Consider the following 26,615-nt stretch of genomic DNA (forward strand, 5'->3'; position numbering starts at 1 on the left):
TAAAATACTTATTTAAAACCCACAAGCACAGACCCCTAAAGAAAAACATAATTATGTAATCATGAAAGCTACAATATCAGAGCAAACTATTAAAAAAAACATCTGTGGTATAAAAATACATTTATCACATCTTTCTTTACAAGAAATGACGTTCCTGACTGTTCGTCTGATTTCCTTCAGGTTGAGATGTAAACATCTTCACCTCTTGCTTTTTGCCATCTGACTGTAATGTGTGGCTCCTGCCACCAGGTGGCAGCATCAGCTGCAGAAAGCTCCTCTAGTTTTCTGCTATTCTGGCTTGAAAAGTCCATCTTGGGTTCCGAGATGGCTAAACAACAACTTAACACATTTGCTACAGATTTACTAGAAAACTAAAAGACACACTGCAGCCATTTGGGTCAAAGGTCAAAATCCTGCCACCAACCCAAAGAGGAAAAGCTGCAGTGATTCTAAAGAGAATCTCAGTTCATTTATATTACATAAACACAGACATTTAGCACTGAACCAAAACTAAAGATTAACAACAAGTAGATTTATTTACTTCACAAGGAACTTTGATTTGTTTCATTAAAACAATTTCAGACTAAAGGAGAAAATGAAGGCTGGAAATATAAGTGAAAGATTTCAGTGATTAAAATATAAAACATGTAAACAGAGTTACTATTAAGCGTAAATTATTACTGTGATTGAACCAATAATTACACAAATATTTGCTAAATTATTTTAAAAACTCAGAAATAGAGCGATGGTTGGAGTGGAGGAAAGTTTTCTTGGTATTAAAGAAACTTAAACATCTGAGCTTTCACAACCAAATCTCAGAGTTTTAGTTAACTTTTTACTTGTAAGGTCAAAATGTCAAAAATATAAAGAAATGAAAAATAGAACAAAACATTTGATCCAAAATGGCCGACTTCCTGCTGGGTGTGTAAATCGGGTCCAATAGTTTTTACCGGTTTTGATGTTTTAACTCAGTTCAGGTCTAAATAACACCTGTGGATGTTTTTAAATACTCTAGGGGGCGCTGTGTTGTTATGACACCATAATCACTTATTATTGATCAATAATTGATTGAAATGTGATCAGCTGTCCTCTGTCACCACAGACTGATTCAATCTACTGATAAAAGCCCAGATAAATCCTCTGATCAATAAATTATTGACTTCATATTGAAATATTTTCCATCCACCAACCAGAACCCAGATATCTCAGCCGGGCCACAAACACTCAGAACCTTCTGGTACCACTTTGATTCCACTATGAAACTGGGAGCAAACTCAGCTGGTTGTCTGGGTTACAGATGAAAACTCAGAGAAAATCAGAGTTCCTGGTTGAAATCAGGTGCTGCAGCTCTGAACCTGAACCAGAACCAGAATCAGAACCAGAACCAGAACATGGCCCAGTTCTGGTTCTGTCCAGCAGCTCAAAGAGAGAAAACCCATTCAGGACTGGAAACCAGTAGAAAGTGGAGTTAAAACTCACCGTAGACAGACCATCTAATAGACAAATTGGCATCACTTTACAATTACAGCCTGGGGCCAAACAAAGTCCATTCGAGGGCCACAATTGGCCCCCGACCCCCACTTTGAGTATCCCTGTTGGAATCTATGAAGCGTGATAGAAACACTGTTTGTGTGGAGAACTCTGCCCCCTGGTGGACATTAAAGCAGGTGGATTTAAACTGAACTAAAGTTTAATGTCACTGAAAGCCAAAGGTTGTAGTTATTTTATAGATTTTACTTTATTTTCTCTTTATGGCCAGAATGTTTGAGATTATCGTTTAAAATACAAGCCCAGGTTTCACTGCTAATTCATGAATATTTAGATGACAAATGTTTGCAAAATGTCCAGAATGAATCTGTTTTATATGCTACAAAGTTTTAATATGTTAAATTTTCCATTACAAATATGTAAAAGTTTTATTTCATTATTTTTTAAGTAAATTCCTTTTAAAAAGAAGAATAAAGTTTGGAGTTTAACTTTCAGACACACATGATAAAGAATTTAAAAACTTAAGTTTTGGATTATTTAAAGCAAAACTTGTTGAAATAATTATTAACAATATTAACATATTTGATTGTTTCTGATTCCAACACCAATACAAACACTTCACTGCCATTAATATGAAAACATTAGAATCTCTCATTCTCAGTTTTAATTTCTATTCTATTTACATTTGTGTCTTTATGAAAAGTATTTATTTGTTAGATATTTAGAAGAATAAAAACCAACCAGAACATGATGAGGCTGAAACAAATCGATGTTCTTCAGTTTAATAAAAACCAAAACCATACAGATGTTTTCAGAAGATGAAGGACAACAAACAGGATGAGAACCAACCAATGATTGACTCCCTGTACATCAATCAGGTTGATCTTAATCTGCTCCGTTAGACAGGCAGGAATAAAATGGAGATAGAGCGACACCCAGCGGCGACACGCAGTACTGCAGTGGTTAAACAGAACCCAGGTTCGGTTTTATCTGATTTACTACCTTAATTTGAGATATAAACATTTATGAAGCTACTATTTAATAACTGTTTTCTACACATTTTCCTATATATTTTTTAAAGTATTCGGTTTGAACTGGAAGCTGATTTGTTCTCTCAAAGAATATATTTATTTTTATTAATTATTTTAATTTCTCATGCAAATGAACAAACCAGAAGCAGATTTATATTTATTTCAGTTCAAACATCAATTCCTCTTCTGCCCTCAAGTTTTACAAATCACTAATGTAACAATGTGAACAGAACAGTGTTATATCTTTTATAATTTAGTCTTAATTTCTGTAGTTTATCTGTTAGTGATTCAGGATTTATACATTTTATTAAGCAATAGTTTGCCAACTTGGTATCTTTCTAGTCAGCAAGATATCAAACAAGCATGGAAGTGAAAATTGACAGGACTTCTCTGGATCGCTCTTGTTTTTTAATTAAATTGATTTACAGTCCTAAAATCTGAGTGACTATTTTTTACAGTACTGTTATAAAAGCAAATGTTGATATTAAAGCCCAGAACCTCCCACGTATTGTATTACTAAATGATTATGTTAGCTGTGATGCTAGCGGACATTGGTGTCGGCTGGAACAGCAGCGTGACGTAGATAAAGCTGCTTCCATTGGCCCCGCCCCCCGACCCGACGGTGACGTCATCGGCTGCAGTCACTTAATTTGTTTTACAACTTTGTTTAAACTTTGTTAGTAAATATTAACTATTTAAAAAACTGTATTACATGTAAAATGTCTCGTTAATTTGATCAATAAAACATCAAACCAGGAAGTAAAAAAGTAAAACACAAAAACAATCAGAGTTTCTGTGGGACATCCAGTTCTAAACTGGTTCAACTGGTTTCTGTGATGGAAGCTGAAGTTTCTCTGCAGTTTCCAGTAAAGCATCTTTTTATCTGTGGAGCTTTGAGGAACATTTTCCTGTCAGCAGAAGAAGAAGCAGCAGAGAAAAGAGGTTTGAATGTCTTTCATGATTCAGAGCTGAACTGAAATGATTCCCATGTTTCCATCTCAGACCATTTCTGGTTCCAGGATGAAAATGAACCAGAGAGAAAAAAGATCAACTTTCCAGTTGAATCCAGTTCAGATCAAAACTCCATGAAGCCTCTAAATGGAGCCCAGTTTGAATCGGATCTTTATTGATCCAAAGAGACAAACAACATCAGACACTAAATGACAGACATCTTGGAGGTCAGAGGTCATCATCAGGATCCAGTCAGAGTCTCTTTAGACTCAAACTGCTGCAGCTTCAACCTCTGAGGATCAGCAGGACACAGAGACCGTTCTCTACTTTACAGAGATCAGATCCTGCAGAGAGAAGAAGGATCAGATCAGTGAGTGTTTCCAGCCTCTCTCCTGCAGCAGTCAGTGACGCAGCACATCCAGTGGATGGTTTCCAGGCTGCAGTCAGACTGATCTCAGAGCTGTGACCAAGATGAACCTGATCACTTGTTTCCTGTTGAACTGAGAGAACAAGCAGATCTGAGATCAGATCTGCTGCTGCCACAGTCTGATGAATGAGGACCACTGTCTCTAGACATGCTGGACGCTGGAGTCCAGCTGGACGTCCTGGAGACATGGACACAGCAACAACACTCATCTTCGCACCAACACAGTAACACAGCAAGCTGCTGCTCCTCTGATTGGCTGGTTGCTGTCTCTGTGTCCAATCAGGAAGCCTGAACCATTCTCCTCCCACTGAGAAGCTGCAGCTTTACTGGGAACACTGGAGCTTTGCTCTGATGCTAACTGGGTTTAGCTCAACATGCTGACAGCAGCTGGACTCACTACAAACATTTACTTACTCTAAAGTCTCTACAAAACGTTTCAGCTGCTGAACATCTGAATCCTTCAGGTTGTTTCCATACAGGTCCAGTTCTGTCAGATGGAGGCTGTTGGACTTCAGAGCTGAGGCCAGAAAATCACAGCTGATCTTTGACAAACTGCAGCCCCTCAACCTGAATAAAGAATAAAAGATGAGCTGAAGCCAACAGGATGCAGGTGAACCAGTCCAACAGAACCAGTTCAAGATTCTCATGAGTATTAAAGCCAACAAGCTGCTGCTTCAATAAAGACCTGCTGACTTCAGAACCAGAACCAGAACCTGGTACTGGGTCATGATGTGTTGGAGGATTTTAGTCAGTAAAATCATTCCAGGTTCTGATCAAAGTGTTGAAGCATCAATCATTGGTTATTGATTTGTTCCTGTCAGATTCCAGGAATTCACTTTTCTAGACTGGGTTGAATGACCTTTGACCTGCTTGACCTGAGGGGGATTTCTACACACTGGGGGTCCGAATGCTGTCCTGTTCTGACCTCAGATCAGCAGGTCCAACTCAGAGGGACTAAATTAAACTCTGGATCCAGGAACAAACTCAGAAAATATTTATTAGATCAGAAGAAATGAACTTTGATTTATGATCAATTATAGATAATTATTCACTGAAATATCAATAATTATATAATTACATACTCCAATAATTCCAGTCTGCATCCTTCAGTCTGTAGAAAACCACAGAGCTCCTTCAGTCCAGAACCTTCCAGGTTGGTTCCACTCAGGTCCAGTACTGTCAGATGGGTCGGGTTGGACTTCAGAGCTGAGAACAGAGACGTCCAGCTGGTCTCTGACAAACTGCAGCTCCACAATCTGAATAAAGAATAAAAGATGAGCTGAAGCCAACAGGATGCAGTTAAAACTGAAATATGAACAAATAAATAATAAAATGTAGAAAATTAATTTCCCTGAATGTAAAAAAACTTGATGAACTGATTCTAACATCTGATCCAGTCAAACTTGGTTAAAGAGTCCAAACCAGCAGAACCAGAACATTTGATCAACAAAGAAACTCAAAGTTTTTCTAAAAGTTTCTCAGGATCTTAAACTCAGTCGGGTGTTTTTCTCCCTCCATGTTTCCTTCCAGGCCCGTCTCCATCATTTATCATCAGATATTTTATGTCTCCAGTTTTTGTTCATTAATCTATTAATGATGTTTTTCTGGCTGGTTGTATTTTAACTGCAGCTCGTTGCCAAGTATGACATGGAAACGGTTCATTTCAGTCCGTCTAATTCAGAGTTTTACAACATCCATTACAGCTCAGATTCTGAAAGTTGATCATTTTCTAATTTTGTGCTGATTCAGTTTCTGAACCATCAACTAGAAAATATTGATCCTTTTCTCTGTCAGACTGATGTGGGTCATTTAGTTCCAGTTCTGAATCCTTCATCAGAGACGCTGCAGAAATGGGAACATTATCATAAAGAACAACCTGATGAGTCATTTTTAAATCTATTTTCCAGGTGAACACATGAGAATGACTCAGTGAACTGCTGGAGCTTGTTGCTCACAAAGCTTTACAAAGGTAAGATCTCATTTCCTGTCCTACAAAATAAGAGCTGAATCAAGATGTTTGAACTAAAGGACTTTAACACCATAACCTTCACAAAGTCAGTATTTAATGAATGATCTTTGTATTATTTCTGTCTCCTTCATGTCCAGGAGACTGTGGTCATCCTGATAGAGTCTGACTGTCAGAACAAACTCAGATTTCCTCTGGAAGCTGCTCTCAGTGGTTTGGAGGACGACTGACTTGTCATTTGCTCCATCAGTGGAATTGACACTAAATGGAAACTCATCACCTGCTTCCATGTTGTTTTGCTTCCTGCCAACATCAAACTCCTGCCTGAGCTGCAGCTCCATATGAGCAGGCAGTCGAGTTCCCAGAAAGCTTCCGTGGTTCTAGGAACCATTTCATCCAGAGTTGGTCGACTTTCTCTGTCAGACTGTGAACCTTTAGTCTGAGCATGTGCAGAACCTCTCCTAACACACCTGGTCCAGATTCATGTGCTGCAGCCTCTGCTGGTTCTGATGTCTGGACCAGAATACTCATGTCCTGAAGAACCTGCAGCCTGTTGAGCTCAGAGAAAAACTCAGTGGTCTGGATTATTTCAGACGAAGCTGAAGTTGGTTTCTGATTGAGCTTCAGATCCAGGAAATGGATAAAGGGCGATTCCACCTAATTATTCACTACAACCAACATCTTTAATCTGCTCTAGATAATCATTAAAACACCTGGACTCTTTAAACCTGGACTGGATGATTATCAACTAATAGCAGAATATTTAAAACTAGATGTGGGATTTGTGGATCTTCACTAAAGGGAGATTTTCATTCTCTGTGTTTCTGATCTGACCTTTGACCTGCTTGACCTGAGGGGGATTTCTACACACTGGGGGTCCGAATGCTGTCTTGTTCTGACCTCAGATCAGCAGGTCCAACTCAGAGGGACTAAATTAAACTCTGGATCCAGGAACAAACTCAGAAAATATTTATTAGATCAGAAGAAATGAACTTTGATTTATGATCAATTATAGATAATTATTCACTGAAATATCAATAATTATATAATTACATACTTCAATGTTTCCAGTCTGCATCCTTCAGTCTGTAGAAAACCACAGAGCTCCTTCAGTCCAGAACCTTCCAGGTTGGTTCCGCTCAGGTACAGCCCTGTCAGATGGGTCGGGTTGGACTTCAGAGCTGAGAACAGAGACGTCCAGCTGGTCTCTGACAAACTGCAGTAATAAAATCTGAATAAAGAATAAAAGATGAGCTGAAGCCAACAGGATGCAGTTAAAACTGAAATATGAACAAATAAATAATAAAATGTAGAAAATTAATTTCCCTGAATGTAAAAGAAACTTGATGAACTGATTCTAACATCTGATCCAGTCAAACTGGGTTAAAGAGTCCAAACCAGCAGAACCAGAACATTTGATCAACAAAGAAACTCAAAGTTTTTCTAAAAGTTTCTCAGGATCTTAAACTCAGTCGGGTGTTTTTCTCCCTCCATGTTTCCTTCCAGGCCCGTCTCCATCATTTATCATCAGATATTTTATGTCTCCAGTTTTTGTTCATTAATCTGTTAATGATGTTTTTCTGGCTGGTTGTATTTTAACTGCAGCTCGTTGCCAAGTATGACATGGAAACGGTTCGTTTCAATCCGTCTAATTCAGAGTTTTACAACATCCATTACAGCTCAGATTCTGAAAGTTGATCATTTTCTAATTTTGTGCTGATTCAGTTTCTGAACCATCAACTAGAAAATATTGATCCTTTTCTCTGTCAGACTGATGTGGGTCATTTAGTTCCAGTTCTGAATCCTTCATCAGAGACGCTGCAGAAATGGGAACATTATCATAAAGAACAACCTGATGAGTCATTTTTAAATCTATTTTCCAGGTGAACGAACACATGAGAATGACTCAGTGAACTGCTGGAGCTTGTTGCTCACAAAGCTTTACAAAGGTAAGATCTCATTTCCTGTCCTACAAAATAAGAGCTGAATCAAGATGTTTGAACTGAAGGACTTTAGCACCATAACCTTCACAAAGTCAGTATTTAATGAATGATCTTTGTATTATTTCTGTCTCCTTCATGTCCAGGAGACTGTGGTCATCCTGATAGAGTCTGACTGTCAGAACAAACTCAGATTTCCTCTGGAAGTTGCTCTCAGTGGTTTGGAGGACGACTGACTTGTCATTTGCTCCATCAGTGGAATTGACACTAAATGGAAACTCATCACCTGCTTCCATGTTGTTTTGCTTCCTGCCAACATCAAACTCCTGCCTGAGCTGCAGCTCCATATGAGCAGGCAGTCGAGTTCCCAGAAAGCTTCCGTGGTTCTAGGAACCATTTCATCCAGAGTTGGTCAACTTTCTCTGTCAGACTGTGAACCTTTAGTCTGAGCATGTGCAGAACCTCTCCTAACACACCTGGTCCAGATTCATGTGCTGCAGCCTCTGCTGGTTCTGATGTCTGGACCAGAATACTCATGTCCTGAAGAACCTGCAGCCTGTTGAGCTCAGAGAAAAACTCAGTGGTCTGGATTATTTCAGACGAAGCTGAAGTTGGTTTCTGATTGAGCTTCAGATCCAAGAAATGGATAAAGGGCGATTCCACCTAATTATTCACTACAACCAGCATCTTTAATCTGCTCTAGTTAATCATTAAAACACTTGGACTCTTTAAACCTGGATGATAGAGATTTTTTGGTATTATCATTTTGTTGTTACTTTAGTTCATATTCAGTCTAATGTTAGTCAGTTTAAAGTGTTCTCTTCTTTAAACTGTATGTGTGAACTGACCTGGAAGTCACAGCTGCCTGTTATCTTCATGTGAAACAGTTTGACCGAGATTTGAACCGGGCTCAGATCGTAGGTCAGATGTTAAATTGTTTTACGACCTTTGCTGTTTTGGGTACGATGTTTTACGACCTCTGCTGTTTCCTCTGTTGCCTATCCTCCCTCTTTGAAGTTTGATAATAAAAGACAAGCTGTATCCAAAGATTGGCAGAACACACGGTGAGCGGCTTGGAGGAGCAGTTCACTGTGCTTTCTCCTTCTGCAGAAGTTTTGGCTAAAAACTCATATAGGTTGTCTATGGTTCTCTTTTTCCATGTAGGTTTCAGAAAATACCTAACAATTTGGTGCCGAAACCCGGGATCTCAACATACCCGTTCGCTGACAGACAAAGGACGACGCGCTGAAACCGTGCACGGCCAGAGTCAACAGAACCTGGAAACAAAGTCCCGGGAAGTGAATTCTTCGCCAGGTCCAACTTTGTCTGCCAACGGCGGATTGACGAGATCCGAACAGACAAAACGAACCAACAGAAACGTGAGTAAAAATAGCTGTTCGGGTTTGAATCCCAAAATCGGGTTTGAGTCCCAAGGAAAGAGAGGTATTTTAGAGCCCCTCTCTGGATGAGGAAATCTCTTTGACCCTATAAAGCCTGGCCCATAAAATTTGCCAGGTTTACATAACATAGGATTAAAGGGATCCTCGCGTAGGCAGGGAAAGGAAAGAGAGGTATTTTAGAGCCCCTCTCTGGATGAGGAAATCTCTTTGACCCTATAAAACCTGACCATCACAAATAGTAAGAAAATTCTAATCTTTTTAGAACTAGGATGATCTTCATGAAGTACAAAACCAAGGGTTAAAGGGATCCTCGCGTAGGCAGGGAAAAGGAAGGAGGGGTAATTTAGAGTCCCCCTCTGGATGAGGTGCCCCATAAGGGAAGATCCTCGCGTAGGCAGGGAATATTCTTTTGTGTGTGTGTGTGTGCAAGTGTGAATGGTGCTCAACATTGAGAGTAAAACTTTCTGTCCTCGGAATTAGAATTCTAGGTGAAGAACCGGACCAGAACTAGTCTGGCCTAGAAGACTGTTCTTCAGGGGACACTAAGCGCTCACTTAGAGCACTCTCTTTGAAGAAAAAGCACAAAATACCAAGCCATTGTAAGCTAATTACAGTACTGAAATAATGGGAAATAAACATTCTTGTAATTCCTCACTTGCTGAGGGCCCCGATGGGGATGAAAAGTACATGATGTCCAGGTTTCCTGGTAGCACTGTACACATGAAAAAATGGAGAAAGAAATATAAAATAGATGGAAAGCTAAAAATTGATCAATGGCAAATAATTGTGGGAATTTTGGAGAGTAGTGTAGAAAGAAAAATGGGAATAAAAAAAATCTAAAAAGGAGAATGAGCTGAGGTGTGCTAAATTATGGTTAAATGAATCCAAAAACGTAATTATAGAGACGGAAGAAAATAAAGTAATTCCAAGCACACGGAATGCTGTAGCGGTGCAGGGAGAGCAAGCTCCTGCAGCCACCCCTCCCCCTGCTGCTGCAGCAGCTCCGTCTGCCCCAGTATCAGCCGCTGCTGTTCCAGCAACACGACTGTACCCCTCACTAGAGGAAGGGACACAAAACTTATATATCTTTAGACCCTGTACCTTAAAAGAGGTCAGGAAAGCTGTGAAAGGATCAGATGTTTTTCACCTGGATAAATTTGGAGGTTTATATACCTCTGCCTTTTCCAACGACCGGACAAAAGGCCGCGGAAGAGGCAGAGGAGGTCACAATAGGCGACGACCCCAAAATAACACCCCACAAAATCCACGGCATTCAAAAGGCTGCTGGATTTGTGGCAATTTGGGTCACTGGGCAAGAAACTGCCCTTCAAAGAATGCTGCACGGGGCGACAAGAGGGGTGGTGGAGCGAGGAGACCACAAATAGGAGAAATCCTCAGCATGATCAGACTCTACCACACCCCAAAAACACAAACCACCAGACCAAATTGATGAAATGCTAGAGACATGTGCATGCAGTTTGGGACACGTTAAGTAAAACCATAAAAGAAATTGAATTCCTGTAAGAAATCAGTGTATGCAAAATAATTTTTAATGCTACTAAGAATTAGGTAAACCTCACAAGTGAGAAATTTGTTTTAAGAAATACTGATGTTTGTTTTGTTTTTCTTTTTGAGCATTCCTACACCTTTAAAGAAAAACTAGTAAAGAGAGGTCTCACTGAAATAAAAACATGGGAACAACTTCTTTGTATGCTAAAAGTGGAATCATGACTTTCCTGAAGGAGGAGAAGCTGAAAAATAAAACTAAATAGTAAAATTTTCCTCAGAGAACAATGTTTAATGTATTGTGTCAGAATAAGATTACAACACCAACTTGGTGAAACGATCCTTGGCTGTATATCTGGAAGGGTCAGCGGTCAGAGTAAGGTACCGACCTGGACATTATCCAGCCTCGTAACTCTCTTAGGCCTTGAGAGGAGGGCTGCCCGCTGACTTCACAGTCTGCAGCACTGAGATCAACAAATTTGGAGAAATCCATTGTTCTCTGGTGAGACGTGTCTTAGATGAAGTTAACATAAACTTACATTCTACATTTTAAAGGTTAATATTGTACAGGATAAAAGAGACTAGAGCTTTTAACATGTTTCATGTTTATATGTGTTTGAATAAGGAAAGGATTTATGACTTCTTAAAATTTTGGGCAATGTGTGGCTAAAAACTATACGATCACAAGGGAGAAAAGAGATAAATATATTCATGGATACAAATCACAGAAAGAAAGACACCCCTAATCTTACTCCTATTTGCTTCTTTCCTTTTCCTCTGTCTGAGCCTCGCTGCGGTGAGTCCGACCTCTGACCTCAACTCAGACCTGTCCTGTCGTGGATCAGATGACGTCCCTCCCTCATCACCAGCCAATGACAGTGATAAGAAGACAAAAATGACAAGGATGATTTCCACCATCTGAGTACTGAACGTACTGAAGTGTCCGCTGATCCTGATTCCTGGACACCTGGGAACTGCCATGCAGCAGACTACTGTATGGAGTCCTGATGGACATTTGGACTGAAACTATACCCCAGTGTATGGATGCAACTGAACTTTACAACCTCCGCTGGTACGTTTTTTTGGCAACAGCGCGGGGAAAGGAAAAGATAATATACTTCAGAGATGAAGACAGCAAACCAAACTGTTTGACGTTTGTTTCATTGGTGGATAATCTGGACATTTCACTGAGGGACGGTTTGGAAAACTCAAAAAAAAAAAATTAAAAAATCCAACACCAGCAAGTTGGACTGACAGGGAGCAGGAGAAGAGACAGAGGGAGGACCAGCTGCAGCGACGCCAGCAGCAGGAGCCGGAAGCGAGAAGTGAGACAGAAAGGAGAAATGCGAGATAAGTTATATACACACACTGCTGTGATACACACACTGCTACTGTAATGAGGACTTGCTTGCTTACTTACTAGCAGGTAGGAATTATCTAGCTAGAAAAGGACATATTGAAGGTTTTTAGGTACAATGTTAAACAAAATCGTCCACTTTGTACCCGTTAACTCAGTCCTTAACAGAAGGACCAGTGATCTCTCAGGGTCCACAAGCTTGTTGGGAAGCTGTGAAGGGAAAACTACAATCACTAAAAGCTCAGCAATGAACTAACAGACTTAGACTAAAATATGATAAACAATAAGCACCAAAGAAAGCAATAAGAACAGACTGAAAGTTTGACTGATAAAATTTTGACTGACTGCAAATCTGTTTTATGTTTCTTTCTGTTAGTGTCGCTTGTATGTGGAGGTGATTCTGAGGAATTAAACAAACTGTACTCTAGAACTGAGTAACTAATCAAATTATTAATCATTAACTTTAAAAAATAACAAAAAATTACAGTCAGTTGGACCGAAATACAAAGTTAAGGACAATTTGATATCTTCAGCCACTCTAGTGGATGTAATTAGTTACTCCAAACTGATGATTTTGAATTAAAGCAATCTTTTCTAGACTAAAGTTTAAAACTTTTAATCTAGGGTTGATTAATTGATGATTGTTAAATTTATAAAGAAATGGAAAATTAGAGGATTTGAGGTTTTGGTTTAATTTCAGGATGGTCATTTTTATTTAGAAAGAGTTATGCTTTCATGAATTTGATAACATCTACAGGGAAACCAGTCACCCATGCATCCTTGCTTAAGAATCTTTTGCAGGCCATACATTTACCAGCTAAACTAGCAGTTTGTAAGTGTGCAGCGCACACCACGGGACAGGATGAGGTTTCAAATGGCAATAGATTAGCTGATAAAGTAGCAAAGGAAGCTGCAGCTGGGAAACATGGGGGAGACAATTTCTCAATACAGATAGAAGATCCTCAAGTGATAGACAAAGCTGTGTTAAAAGACATGCAAGATAATGCTCCAAACACAGAAAAACAAAGGTGGATAACTAAAGGGGCGACACTGAATGATGATAACATTTTTTCAGTAAATAGAAGCCGGTCCTTCCAAAATCTCTATTTAGAGCAGCAGCAATTTTGACACATGGACATTGTCATGTGTCAACAGGGGGGATGATCTCTATGCTACAACAGCATTTTACCACATATGGATTTAATTCTTACTTAAAAAATTTTTGTACTGCATGTCCAGTTTGTGTCAGAAACAATCCTCAAGGAAACATTAGACCAAGAAGAGGAAGTTTCCCAAAACCCTCTTATCCATTTCAAACAATGCATATGGACTTTATTGAACTCACACAAAGTGGACCACATAAATACTGTTTGGTGATGATTGATGCTTTTTCTAAATGGGTTGAAATAGTTCCAGGAGAGCATGCAGATGCTTTGACAGTAGCTAAAGCTATATGTAAAACTATTATTCCAACACATGGCATCCCACAAACTGTTTATAGTGACAATGGGCCACATTTTGTAAATCAGGTAGTACAAAACATGGCTACTCACTTAGGAATGACATTAAAGAATCACTGTGCCTACCACCCCCAGAGTGCAGGATTGGAACCAATGGTACTGTGAAAAGCAGATTGAAGAAATGCATGGAAACTACTGGCAAGCCAAGGCCAGACTGTTTAGATTTGGTAAAACTATATATGAGAATTACACCCACACAGGAAGGGTTAACACCATTTGAAATAATTCATGGAAGATCATATAGATTACCTATATTTCCTTCAGATTTACAGAAAGCAGATAAGGAGCAAACTTTGGCAGATTATATGATCAGGATCCTGAAACAGAAAGAGGTGTTAAATGCAAATTTACTGCCGTCTGACTGTTCTCCTCTACAGGAAATAAATAAAACCACCCCCATCCAGCCAGGAGACTGGGTCTACATAAAGGTCATCAAAAGAAAGAATGGGGCCAGCCCACGCTGGGAAGGACCCTTCCAGGTGCTGATGACCACACCAACAGCCGTAAAGATTGCTGAAAGACCCACCTGGAGACATCTCAGTCACTGCAAGCTGCAGGGAGTGTTGAACCCCTAAGTAGGCGGAGGGAGGAAGGCCGGACTTCAAAGGGGGGCTATTTTTTAGGGTAGCTCGTCTCAAACCCGGTGAAGAAACGCTTAAGATTCCCCCGTCTTTAGTTTGGGGGTTTTGACATCTCTGTGCGCCGAGCAGCAATGGGGACTCCATATGCCAGATGGATCTTCTACTGCCCTGTGACTGCAGCATGTCTGATGTTTGGAGGAGGAAGTGAGCCTGAGTTCCACAAACACGACTACAGCACCAACCTGTGGTGGAAACTGATGAATAGAACCGCCTATGAGGGACATGCTGTGAACTGCTACGTGTGTGCGCAGCTGCCGGTTTCTATTCACAACTCAGGCCTCCGACCAGGTGACATTACTGACAACAAACAGATGTGTCTCTATGTTCTAAGCACCAGACCACGGCGCGTCCCACCCCTAAGGGGAGACAGAGCGCGTGAGAAGGACTATTCAGCTGACCTCCGAATGGGAGAGGCGGTGCAAGGTCTGTTTGGATTTTTAAATTGTTCACTCGCAGACGATGTACTTCCTTTTTCATCATCTCAACAAACTGTATGGAAAATACCAGAGATTATTTCATTAGCAGGAGCTAAACCAGGATCTCTGGGGAACTGTGTCTACAATAATGGACATGTTATTCTAGGGACGTTACCTTGGAACTTGTGTAACAGAGTTTACACCTACTGCGAACCGACACAGGATTTCATCGACTGCACAGCCTGCAGGGGTCAATGGATGACTCCACACTGCAAAGTCTGGAAGGACAACCCAGACTGTGACAACGTGCTTCAGGAGAGGAGTTTCAACATCACAGATCGGACATTGGACGACAGGAGACAACGCTGTGCAGTACCATAGTGCCAGGAGACTATGGTTCACGGGTGATGGCAGACTGGTACTTCCTGTACCTGATTGTACTCATCAGGAAAGGACGACACATTCTGGCTGCCCGCTCCAAGCGTGAAGTTATGCCTGAGGTCAAACGCTGGGGAGGCCTCACAACAGACACTGGAGTTCCATGGGAATTCAGGTTTTGGACCGGAGGAGAAAAGTTCATGCAGAGCATGTTTCCAGGAGTTGGATTAGGAGAGGTTCGAAGCCACGTTGAAACTAACAGATATGGATCACTGCGACTAATCAACATCACATACCAGCTGGCCAATGGCACCGCGAAGGAGCTGACTGAACTGAGAAACATGGTTATGCAAAATCGTGTTGTTCTGGATTTCCTCCCTGCCCCTCAGGGAGGGGTCTGCAAAATTATTGGCCCAACGTGCTGCACTTTTGTGCCGGATGAAACAGGAACTGGAGGAACTATTTCTGATGCTCTATATGAGCTGAAGGATCTTAAAAAATATGTGGAGAGTGGAACATGCGGCTCATCCTTTTTTGATTTGTTTTCATGGCTCACGTCTGGTCCATGGTGGACTTTACTGTTAAAGCTTGTGACACCTATTCTGATTGTTTTGGTTCTGTTCTGTCTTTTTACGGGTTGCATTATTCCTTGCCTACGAAGTATGATGTTTAGAACAGTTAACACAACTGTTGTCAATTATCAGCTAGCAAAGGCATCCTATGAGACAAATGAAGATGACTTGTTTCGAGATTCTGACGATTTTCTGAACAATGATGATGTTCTGTATTCAATAAACAAATTAATTCATTTGCTGAATGATTCCTACACCAAAATTGTGAAAACAAGTGGTGTTAGTGATGAGAAAACTGCATTTGCTTTTTGGCTGTTTCTTTCTTTTGTTTTTGTTCATTTCATTTATTCATTATGTTCATTGTGTAATTTTTATGTTTAGACTAGGAAAAGATATATATGTATCTTGCATTTGTTGGTTCTATTTTATTTCTTTTCTTTTCTATGCTTGGCTTTTGACTAAGGTTTACACATGGTAAAATGATAAAAAGGGGGGAATGATAGAGATTTTTTGGTATTATCATTTTGTTGTTACTTTAGTTCATATTCAGTCTAATGTTAGTCAGTTTAAAGTGTTCTCTTCTTTAAACTGTATGTGTGAACTGACCTGGAAGTCACAGCTGCCTGTTATCTTCATGTGAAACAGTTTGACCGAGATTTGAACCGGGCTCAGATCGTAGGTCAGATGTTAAATTGTTTTACGACCTTTGCTGTTTTGGGTACGATGTTTTACGACCTCTGCTGTTTCCTCTGTTGCCTATCCTCCCTCTTTGAAGTTTGATAATAAAAGACAAGCTGTATCCAAAGATTGGCAGAACACACGGTGAGCGGCTTGGAGGAGCAGTTCACTGTGCTTTCTCCTTCTGCAGAAGTTTTGGCTAAAAACTCATGTACGTTGTCTATGGTTCTCTTTTTCCATGTAGGTTTCAGAAAATACCTAACACTGGACTGGATGATTATCAACTAATAGCAGAATATTTAAAACTAAATGTGGGATTTGTGGAACTTCAATAAAGGGAGATTTTCATTCTCTCTGTTTTTGATCTGACCTTTGACCTGCTTGACCTGAGGGGGATTTCTACACACTGGGGGTCCGAATGCTGTCCTGTTCTGACCTAAGATCAGCAGGTCCAACTCAGAGGGACTAAATTAAACTCTGGATCCAGGAACAAACTCAGAAAATATTTATTAGATCAGAAGAAATGAACTTTGATTTATGATCAATTATAGATAATTATTCACTGAAATATCAATAATTATATAATTACAAACCTCAATGTTTCCAGTCTGCAGCCTTCAGTCTGTAGAAAACCACAGAGCTCCTTCAGTCCAGAACCTTCCAGGTTGGTGCTGATCAGGTACAGTTCTGTCAGATGGGTCGGGTTGGACTTCAGAGCTGAGAACAGAGACGTCCAGCTGGTCTCTGACCAACTGCAGCTCTCCAATCTGAATAAAGAATAAAAGATGAGCTGAAGCCAACAGGATGCAGTTAAAACTGAAATCTGAACAAATAAATAATAAAATGTAGAAAATTAATTTCCCTGAATGTAAAAGAAACTTGATGAACTGATTCTAACATCTGATCCAGTCAAACTGGGTTAAAGAGTCCAAACCAGCAGAACCAGAACATTTGATCAACAAAGAAACTCAAAGTTTTCTATGAGCAGCAGCCTGGATGAGCTGAGCTATTTCTGCTGGTTCCTGATCATCAGCTGGAGACCCGACTTGGTAACCGGATCAGAACCACTCAGTTTATCCATGAATGGCTTTGGGTTCTTCTTAAAGCTGCTGAAATCAATGGAGGCCATTATTTCCTCAGGAGACGAGACCTGATGAAGCTTCATCACAGAGACGAGGCTCCAACCGACTGAAGAGGACGGTTCCTCTCTGACCCGGCCCAACAGAACCACAGCTTCAGGACAGAGGGAGAAACCTCCTGCTGCTGCAAACCTCACTGTCATTCAGCTCATCTAGATTTGCTTTTCTACAATCAGTCACTTCTTAGATGTTTCATTAATGGTGATCTGAACTGGTCAGTGTTTGTGGCTTGACTGGAGGATCAACATTTCATTCTGGATGTAAAGATGAGAATCAGAAATAAAACCATCTGAATCTTTACCAACCAAACTGAAACATCTCCATCATTAATTAACTTCATTTGGATTATTTTACTCAGTTTGTTCATCAGTCAGAAACATTTTAAAAACTGAAAAGGTTCAATAATCTCAAAGTCTGAAATGAGGAAATAATTTATTTATAAGGTAAAACTGTTTGAAATTAGAATCTGACATTTAAACAAGTTGTTTTAAAATATTACAACTAAATATTAATTAAACTAAGGATTAAAGTATCAATGAATGATTTTATTGTATAAATAGAGAAAACAAACCCCAGTTTCTTCACTTTACTGACTGAACTCTCCAGGATCTCAGACACATTCTTCACATCAGAATCTCCACCTTCATATATCCAGATCTCACTTATTTCCAGTTCAGTCAGATCTGGGTTGGACTTCAGAGCTGAAGCCACAACTTCACATTCAGCCTCTTGGATCCTACAGCCGCCAAGTCTGTGATGAGAGAAGAAATAAATTCAGTTCTAATGAAATCAATCTGGATCATAAACAGGTAAAATATGATAACAGTGATGTCATCATGACGTCATCATCTGATCAACATCTGATCTTCAGTTTCCTGAGTTTGACCCGACAGAGAGTCTGTGCAGCTCCTGACTACAGTCCAGGTTGTGGTTCTGGTTCTGGTCCAGGCTTCATGTCCTCAGACCTTCAGCTCAGTCAGACGTTGAAGATCTTCTATCATCTGTGAAGGAAAGTTCAGTTTCTCTGCAGCATCAGAGCCTCAAAGGAGCTGCAGCAGCTGATGCAGAGGCTGACTGAGCTGGATGAAGGAAACTACTGGAGATGATGGAGAGGAGGAGGAACTGCTCACAGACTTGGACTAGACCGTTTGGCTCCTTGAGATCTTCCACCAAGCAGGAAGTGAGTTATAAATGAAGTGAGCAGAGCAGGAAGTCCAGCCTGCTGTGGACCTCTGGCCTCTCTGGGTTTGTTTAGCCCATATCTGCTGCTGCAGCATCTAGAATCCTCCTCATCAGTAATAATAGTAGCATATTCTATAGAAACGCGGCTCCCAGCAGCAGATGATTAAATGATGCCTGTGATGGCTGACATGTTTGTTGAGGTGCAGGGGGCTCCCTATCTGTTGAAGGTTGAGGTAGCTGATAACCTACCCTAGCCTGTAGTTTTGGGGGAGGATCTGCCAGTCATCTATGACCTGTTGAGGGATGTGCAGAGCTGTAATGTGGCTGTAACCAGGGCCCAAGCTAAAAATAAAGATGAGCATTTTGCAACACTTAGTGCTTTACCTTTTTTCGAGGCTGAGTTGCAGACAGAACCTGGAAAGTCTCGGAAGCCACGCAGTCAAAGAAGGCGTGAGAAATTTCAACATGCACTGGGTGACACTTCAGCTTAAGTGGCTCCAGATATCCCACTGGGTTTTTCAATACCCACAAACACCAGACAAATGCAGCAGAATGATCCGACTTTGTCTGCCCTGTTTCTGAAGTCTAGGAGGGAGGCCTCTGTAGGATCTGACACAAATAAAGAGCAGTATATACTGCAAGATGGCATATTATATCATCAACATGGCCAGTTTAAGCTGTTAGTTGTCCCTAAGGAGGCTTGTGAGACAGTGCTTACATTAGGACACTCTATTCCCTGGGCTGGCCACCTTGGGAAGTATAAGACCACTGCTCGCATTAAGCGGTATTTTTTCTGGCCTGCTTTAAGATCAGATGTTGCCCTGTTTTGCAGAAGCTGCCCTGAGTGTCAGAAAACCTCAATTAGAGTTCCTACCAAAGCACCACTTCAACCCCTTCCCATTATTGGCACACCTTTTCTGCGTCTTGGGATGGATGTAGTTGGCCCGGTGGAAAAAAGTAAATCTGGAAATCGCTTCATGCTAGTCATCACAGACTATGCGACAAGATATCCTGAAGTTTTTCCACTAAAGACTGTTAAAGCAAAACATGTGGCTTCCTCACTGATTCAGCTTTTCTCAAGAGTTGGATTTCCACAGGAGATTTTAACCGATCAGGGCACTAACTTTATGTCCACACTGTTGAAACAGGTCTATAAGCTGTTGGGCATCAGGAGCATGAGGACAACACCATACCACCCACAGACAGATGGCTTGACGGGAGCGTTTTCACCAAACCCTCAAACAAATGCTTCGTAAGTTTGTTAATGATACAGTGTCTGATTGGGATCAGTGGTTGCCATACCTCCTTTTTGCTTACAGGGAGGTACCTCAGGCTTCCACTGGTTTCTCTCCATTTGAGCTCCTTTATGGCCATGATGTGAGGGGCCCTCTGACCCTGCTGAGAGATGCATAGGAGGGAGATCAAAGTAAAGAGGATCCTGTCAATGTTATTTCATTTGTCCTCCATATGAGGGATAAACTGCAGCAGATGAGTGAGTTGGCCCAGAGTCACATGGCAACTGCTCAGAAACACCAAAAGGTTTGGTTTGACAAGAAAGCTCGCCACAGAAGTTTTGCTCCTGGTCAGAAGGTTCTATTAATGTTGCCAACTTCTGACAGCAAGTTGCTTGCAAAGTGGCAGGGACCCTTTGAAGTACTGAGGAAAACTGGACCTACTAGCTATCAAGTCTCTACACCAGGTCTCCAGCGAGAGAGTCGAGTGCTCCATGTTAACCTTCTCAAGGAGTGGGTTTAACAGAAGGGGAATGAAACTGAGTTGTTGCTTATTCACAGAGTGGAGGAGGAAGTTGATGACTATTTGCCTTCGGTAACATCCTCTGTGCTGGACCTAAGCCATCTCACCAGCGAGCAACAGTCTCAGGTAACACCTCTTATTACTTCTGACATATTTCAAGAGTGCCCAGGTCGCACCACTCTGGTGGAGCACAGCACTGCTCTAAAACCAGACGCTGTTATAAAGCGCATGAGTTACAGGATACCCGAACGCTTCCAGGTGGAGCTGAAGGAGGAGATGGACCTCATGCTGTCTCTAGGAATCATCCAAGCTTCAACAAGTGAGTGGTGCAACCCTGTTGTGTTGGTTCCAAAAAAGGATGGCAAAATAAGATTTCGCATCGACTTCAGGTACCTCAACTCCATATCAAAATTTGACTCTTACCCAATGCCACGTATATATGACCTCATTGAGCACCTGGGGGAAGCAAGATATTTAACAACTATTGATCTGTCTAACGGCTACTGGCAGGTGCCTCTCGCCAAACAGTCCCAGGAGCTGACAGCATTTTGCACCCCCTGGGGATTGTTCGAGTTCACAGTCCTGCCATTCGGTCTGCATGGGGCCCCAGCAACATTTCAAAGACTAATGGATCAGGTACTCTGTGGGCTCTCAGCATTAACCTGTGCATACCTTGATGATGTTGTGGTTTTCAGTGGAACTTGGGAAGAGCATGTTGACCATCTAAAGGAGGTCCTACATCGGCTGCGTTCAGCAGGCCTTACTATCAATCCAGCAAAGTGTGCTATTGCTAGGACAGAAATACAGTACCTGGGGTACACCATTGGAGGTGGTACTCTGAAACCTCAAGTTGATCAAATCAATGCGATAGCATCCTGTCCGCTCCCACAAACCAGGAAACAGCTGCAGTATTTTCTTGGCATGGCTGCATTCTACCATAGATTCATCCCCAATTTCTCAGCCAGAGCAGCATCCTTAACAGACATGACAGGCTCCAGAAGTCCCACTAAAATTCAGTGGACAGCAGATGCCATTGCAGCATTTAAGGACATTAGCCAATCTTGGAGTAAGAATCCAGTTTTGCATTCACTGGATTTTGCAAAAGACTTTCTGTTGCAGACTGATGCTTCTGAAAGAGGCCTTTGGGCAGTGCTTCTGCAGGGACCACCAGAGGACCAACATCCAGTTGCCTACATCAGTCGCAAGCTGCTACCAAGAGAGAGGTGATATGCAACTGTGGAGAAGGAAGCCATGGCTATTAAATGGGCCCTTGATTCATTTAAATATTATTTGCTATGAAGAGAATTCACACTTCAGACTGGTCACAGAGCCCTCCAGTGGCTAGAAAGAATGAAGGACACGAATGGGAGAATCACCAGATGGTATCTTGCTGTGCAGCCAGTTCGGTTTAAGGTTCACTACATCCCCGGTAAAGACAACACCACTGCTGATTACCATTCTCGGTGCCAGAGGGAAGATCAGGAAGTGGGGGAGTGTGTGATGGCCAAATCCATGGCCACACTCTGAAGTCGGTAACTTTTATGCACAATTTGTTTTTCATTCAAACACAACACTTTAGTTTCAATAAAACATTTATTAGTTGATTTGGATACATTTGTTCTTTATGTTGGCGCGCACACTTAGTTAGCATGTGTATTTGTATCAACTTAAGTTTAATTTGTTTGCTTGAGACTGACCTTTTGTTTGTGTTTTGCCGGTACTTACCTGCCTTGGAGTGGCCAGACAAAAGATGGGGGCCAGGGCTCAGCAGGCTTAAATGCTGATTGGACTACACCACTAGTTCCTGCTGGCAGGGGAAATTTGTAGTTTCTTTGTTTAGATAAGTTTTGTATTTAAGTAAATATTAGTATTTAAAGTTTAATATTTTTGATTTTCATTTTGAGAGTATTTAGTTTAGCCAATCTTAGCTGTACTGTTATTTGTTTTTGTTCGTAATTACATTCTGTTTAGTTGCCCCTATTGTGTCTTAATTGGTCTGATCAGCCAGTATATAAACCCTTGTGTGTCATTTCTTTGTTAGGTCAGTTATGTTTGTTTGTGCAGCCAGTTTGTTTACATTTTTGGCAGAGTTCAGGTTTGTTTCTTTGACCTCTTTTATGAGCTCAGTCCATCTTTTTGTCCTTTTATAATCTTTGGGTTAAAATAAAAAACCCTATTTTTCTAATTAATATCCTGTGACTCCTCCTGTTTTAACTCGGTCCATCACAATGCCACAGAGGAAACTGGGAGCAGACCAGACACATGATGCTCCCAGTTGTGGGTGAAGTAGTGAAAGTTCTCCAGGAACTAAAGAGGCTGGGATGTCTAAAGAGGTGAAGCTCATGTATCTGCAGTGGTCTGTCCATCGTCTCAGAGGAACAAAGGTTTGGACGTCAGAAGAAATTGTTGCTAAACTCCTAAAGAGCTGAAGAGCAAAACCCCTGGAGGAGACGGAGCGTTTGGGTCCAGCAGCAACTTCATGATGAAGCAGTGAAAGATCTCCAGGAATTAAAGAGGCTGGGATGTCTAAAGAGGCGAAGCTCATGTATCTGCAGGTCTTCATGGAGGACAGCTAACAGCTTCAACAAAGGCTGCAGATGAAGAGCTGATGAGGAAAATGGTTCCAGCTCTGGAAGCAGATTCTCAGAGCTTTGGGAGGTTCTGACAGAAACCAGGACTTTTTCTGGAACCAGAAAACAATCACCACATTTTGGTCTCAGTTACAAACTCAGAGGAAAGTAGTGGGAGGAGGAAGAGTTGAGGATGATGACGGGATGAAGATGATCAACACTGTTCACAAAGTTTATAATTAATGCAATGGTTTGTTTTAATGGTCCAAATTTCCATCAAATCTAAAGAATTATTTTATAAAAACAGTCAAAGATCCTAAAAGGTGGATTATGGAGCAGCAGCTCAATCAGTGAAGAGGAGATTAAAGTTTAAAACGTCTCTCTGGCTGATTGGATCTTAGAGAAAACAAACATTTTCTAGAGTTCAGGGTTTTCTATTCATTTCAACCTGAAAACTGATAAAAAGTTAAATATTTTAAAAAGATCAAAATGTCTAAAAACCAGAAGCTGCAGCTGTCCTGGATGAACTGAATGTTTAGATGTTTGAATGGCTGAAATCATCCAGAGGATGAAGGAAGTGGTTAAAGGTCAAAAACATCCAGAATCAACTTCAAGAAACAGGAGGATAATAGTGCTGAGTCAGCATTAACACAATGAAAACATCTGGACTCACCGAGCCTTTCTGCAGTTCCTCACAGCTGGAACCAGTCTCTGTCGTCCTTTATCTGATGTGTTGTACTTCTCCAGGTCCAACTCATCCAGAACCTCTGACATCTGCAGCATGAAGGCCAGAGCTGAACAATCAGTCACTGACAGCTCCTTCCCTGAATCCAGCAGCCGTTGGATCTCCTGATAAAATGAGACGTCGTTCATCTCCACCAGACAGTAGAAGATGTTGATGCTTCTGTCAGCAGAGATTCTATCAGTGTTCATCTCCTTCAGGTTGGTGATGATTCTGTCATGAGAGATTCTGCCATGAGAGTTATAACCAGTGAATATTTTCTTTATTTTGTTTAACATTCCCTTCCTGGTTCCCGTACTGTTCTCTGTCTGACCCAGCAGATCCTCTAAGAGTCTCTGGTTGGACTCCACAGTGAGACCATGAAGGAAGCGGACAAACAGGTCCAGGTGGCCATTTTTACTGCTAAGGGATTTCTCCATGACTTTCTTCATGAACTCATCTAGAGATGTTTCTTTGTATTCTCCCAGGAACGTCTTGATCACCTCTGACCTCCTGCTGGTGAAGCAGTGGAGCATGTACACAGCAGCCAGAAACTCCTGGATGCTCAGATGAACAAAGGAGTAGACGGAGATGTTGCGCGTTCCTCTCTCCTTTTTAAACATCTGAGTGAAAACTCCTGAGAACAACGCAGCATCTTTGATGTTGATGCCGCACCGTTTGAGGTCTTTGTCATAGAAGATCAAGTTTCCCTCCAGCAGCTGATCTAAAGCCAGACTACCTAGAGACTCAATCAGCTTCTTGTTCTCTAGAGCTTCTTCAGCTCCTTCTTTATACTTTTCCTCCTTGATTGTGAACTGAAACAGCAGGAACTCTATGTACATCTCAGTCAGGGTCTTGGGCAGCTCTCCTCCCTCTCTGGTCTTCATCATTTGCTCCAGAACTTTAGCAGTGATCCAGCAGAAAACTGGGATGTGACACATGATGTGGAGACTTTTTGATTTCTGGATGTGGGCGATGACCCTGCTGGCCTTCTCCTCATCATCTTTGAATCTCTTCCTAAAGTACTCCTCCTTCTGGGGGTCAGTGAACCCTCTGACCTCTATGGCCCTGTCAATAGAGTTATCTGGGATCAAACTGGCTGCTGCAGGTCGTGTGGTTATCCAGAGGAGAGCAGAGGGAAGCAGTTTCCCAGTGATGAGGTTTGTCAGCAGAACATCCAGTGAGGTGGACTTTGAAGGGTTAGTCAGGACTGGATTCTTCTGGAAATCCAGACGAAGTCGACTTTCATCCAGACCATCAAAGATGAACAGAACCTGAAACTTTTTAAAGCTGCGGATTTCTGCGTCTTTAATTTGATCAAAGACGTGATTAATCAGTTCCACTAAGCTGAAAGTTTCTTCTCTCAAGTTATTCAGCTCTCTGAAAGTGAATGGAAATATGAAGTCGATGTTCTGGTTGGTTCTGCCTTCAGCCCAGTCCAGAGTGAACTTCTGTGTTAACAGTGTTTTTCCAATGCCAGCCACTCCCATGGTCAACACTGTTCTGATCCGTTGCTTTCTACCAGGGTTGGGTTTAAAGACGTCTTCCAGGTTTATTTTTGTTCCCTGATTACAGGATGCTGTTTCAATCTGTCTGACCTCATGTTCCTGGTTGACCCCTGCAGTTCCTCCTTCTAAGATGTAGAGCTCTGTGTAAATATCATTCAGAGAGGTTTTCTCTCCACGTATTGCAATGCCTTCACAGATAGATTGGAATGTGTTCTTTAGAGACTCTTTGAGGTTATGTTGACATCGATCATCAAAATCTGAACAAAGAGATAAAAACACAAGATGAAACACTTGAACAAATTAAGACTCAATTCATTGAATTTTAATTTGATTGTTTCCTTATCAGGATGTTTAAAGAAAAAACTCATTCAAATTATAGACCATGAGGAGGATTTCATTCAGAAGAAACATGAAACATTCAAACCATGAAGAAAACGAGTCATGGAGCTTTATGGTACAGCTTTGCTTGTTAATAAATTGACTGGACTACAAACATCATGCTGAACATTCAATGTGTTTTCACACTAAGTCGCCTCCTGCCAATCTACAGGAAAACTTTTCTACAGTTTTTGACCTACAGCCCAGCAGGTGGAGTGCAACCATAATGCTCCATTTATTTTTGTTATAATTAGTCACTGTTGGATGAGTTCACTTCCACCCAGTCATGATTGGTGAAGGGACTAACCTAAATCAGAGGAGTCAGAGGACAAACTCAGCTGGTTGGACAGGGTAGGATCTATGTTGAGAAGACGTTTGATCATCAATCTACTGGCTCTCTGTCCTTTCTTCATCACAGCATCGATGGTGTCCCGGGCCTTGTTTGCTCTGGTTTGGTTCTTTTGAAGAATTTCTTCTTTCTCTGAACATTTAAAGATGCCATCTACCTCAAGGCCATCGAGGAGCTGATTCAGGATTTCCTCAGAAACTCTTTCCACAAACTCAATGCGAACCTTGGAAAGTATTTTCTCTGCAGACAGAAATCAGAAACATAATTAATTCAAACTGATGTCTGAGAGAAGAATGTGATGAAGATCAACTATTCATGTTGCTCCATCCAGAGATTCAGAGTCTGTTGATCAGCTCCTCAGGTCTAAACCTGTTGTTGTGTTTCTGCCTCATATCTGAGTGACGACCACTGATTCTGTCTACATGAGACCAAATGAAGCTTCTGGTTCATCACTTTCTTTCCTCACTGCAGGAAGAACAATAAAAGAAACACCTTCTAAATATGGAGCTGCACTATTTTAGGAAAAAAAGGAAATTATATTATTGGTGAATATTGTTACAGCCCTGGGCCTCAAGGGCTGGGCTGAGGGGGTTTTTGTCTGTCCTTGTGCTCCTCCCCTTTACAGGTGCTGCTGATCAAGTTGATTGGGAACGCAGAGTACTTAAACCTGGCTGTCTCCATCTTCTTGGTCGCCTTCAGCGTCCACTCTGCCGCTTGACGCTTGTGGTGTTTTGTTTCCAGG

General features: G+C 41.3%; 1 protein-coding gene across 7 annotated transcripts in view; it reads right to left on the reverse strand.

Annotated features, from left to right (window-relative positions):
- Positions 1 to 2,254: 2,254 nt before the first annotated feature.
- Positions 2,255 to 26,615, reverse strand: part of LOC145554357 (protein NLRC3-like) — a 31,248-nt gene continuing 6,887 nt past the window's right edge. For 3 of the 7 annotated variants that reach the window (XM_081613926.1, XM_081613927.1, XM_081613928.1), the window contains 6 exons: positions 25,832 to 26,113; positions 23,591 to 25,403; positions 17,982 to 18,161; positions 16,865 to 17,038; positions 6,921 to 7,094; positions 4,497 to 5,153 (listed from right to left, as the gene is read on the reverse strand). In XM_081613926.1, coding sequence (XP_081470052.1) covers positions 4,964 to 5,153; positions 6,921 to 7,094; positions 16,865 to 17,038; positions 17,982 to 18,161; positions 23,591 to 25,403; positions 25,832 to 26,113 — 2,813 coding nt within the window. In that variant the 3' untranslated portion in view covers positions 4,497 to 4,963. Of the gene's footprint in view, positions 3,815 to 4,311; positions 4,465 to 4,496; positions 5,154 to 6,920; positions 7,095 to 16,864; positions 17,039 to 17,981; positions 18,162 to 23,590; positions 25,404 to 25,831; positions 26,114 to 26,615 lie in introns of those variants that run through there. The other 4 variants (XM_081613929.1, XM_081613931.1, XM_081613930.1 and 1 more) reach the window with 4 other exon arrangements.

Source organism: Poecilia reticulata, chromosome 12 (assembly GCF_904066995.2).
Source record: "Poecilia reticulata chromosome 12, P_reticulata-male-v2, whole genome shotgun sequence".
Lineage (NCBI taxonomy): Eukaryota > Metazoa > Chordata > Actinopteri > Cyprinodontiformes > Poeciliidae > Poecilia > Poecilia reticulata.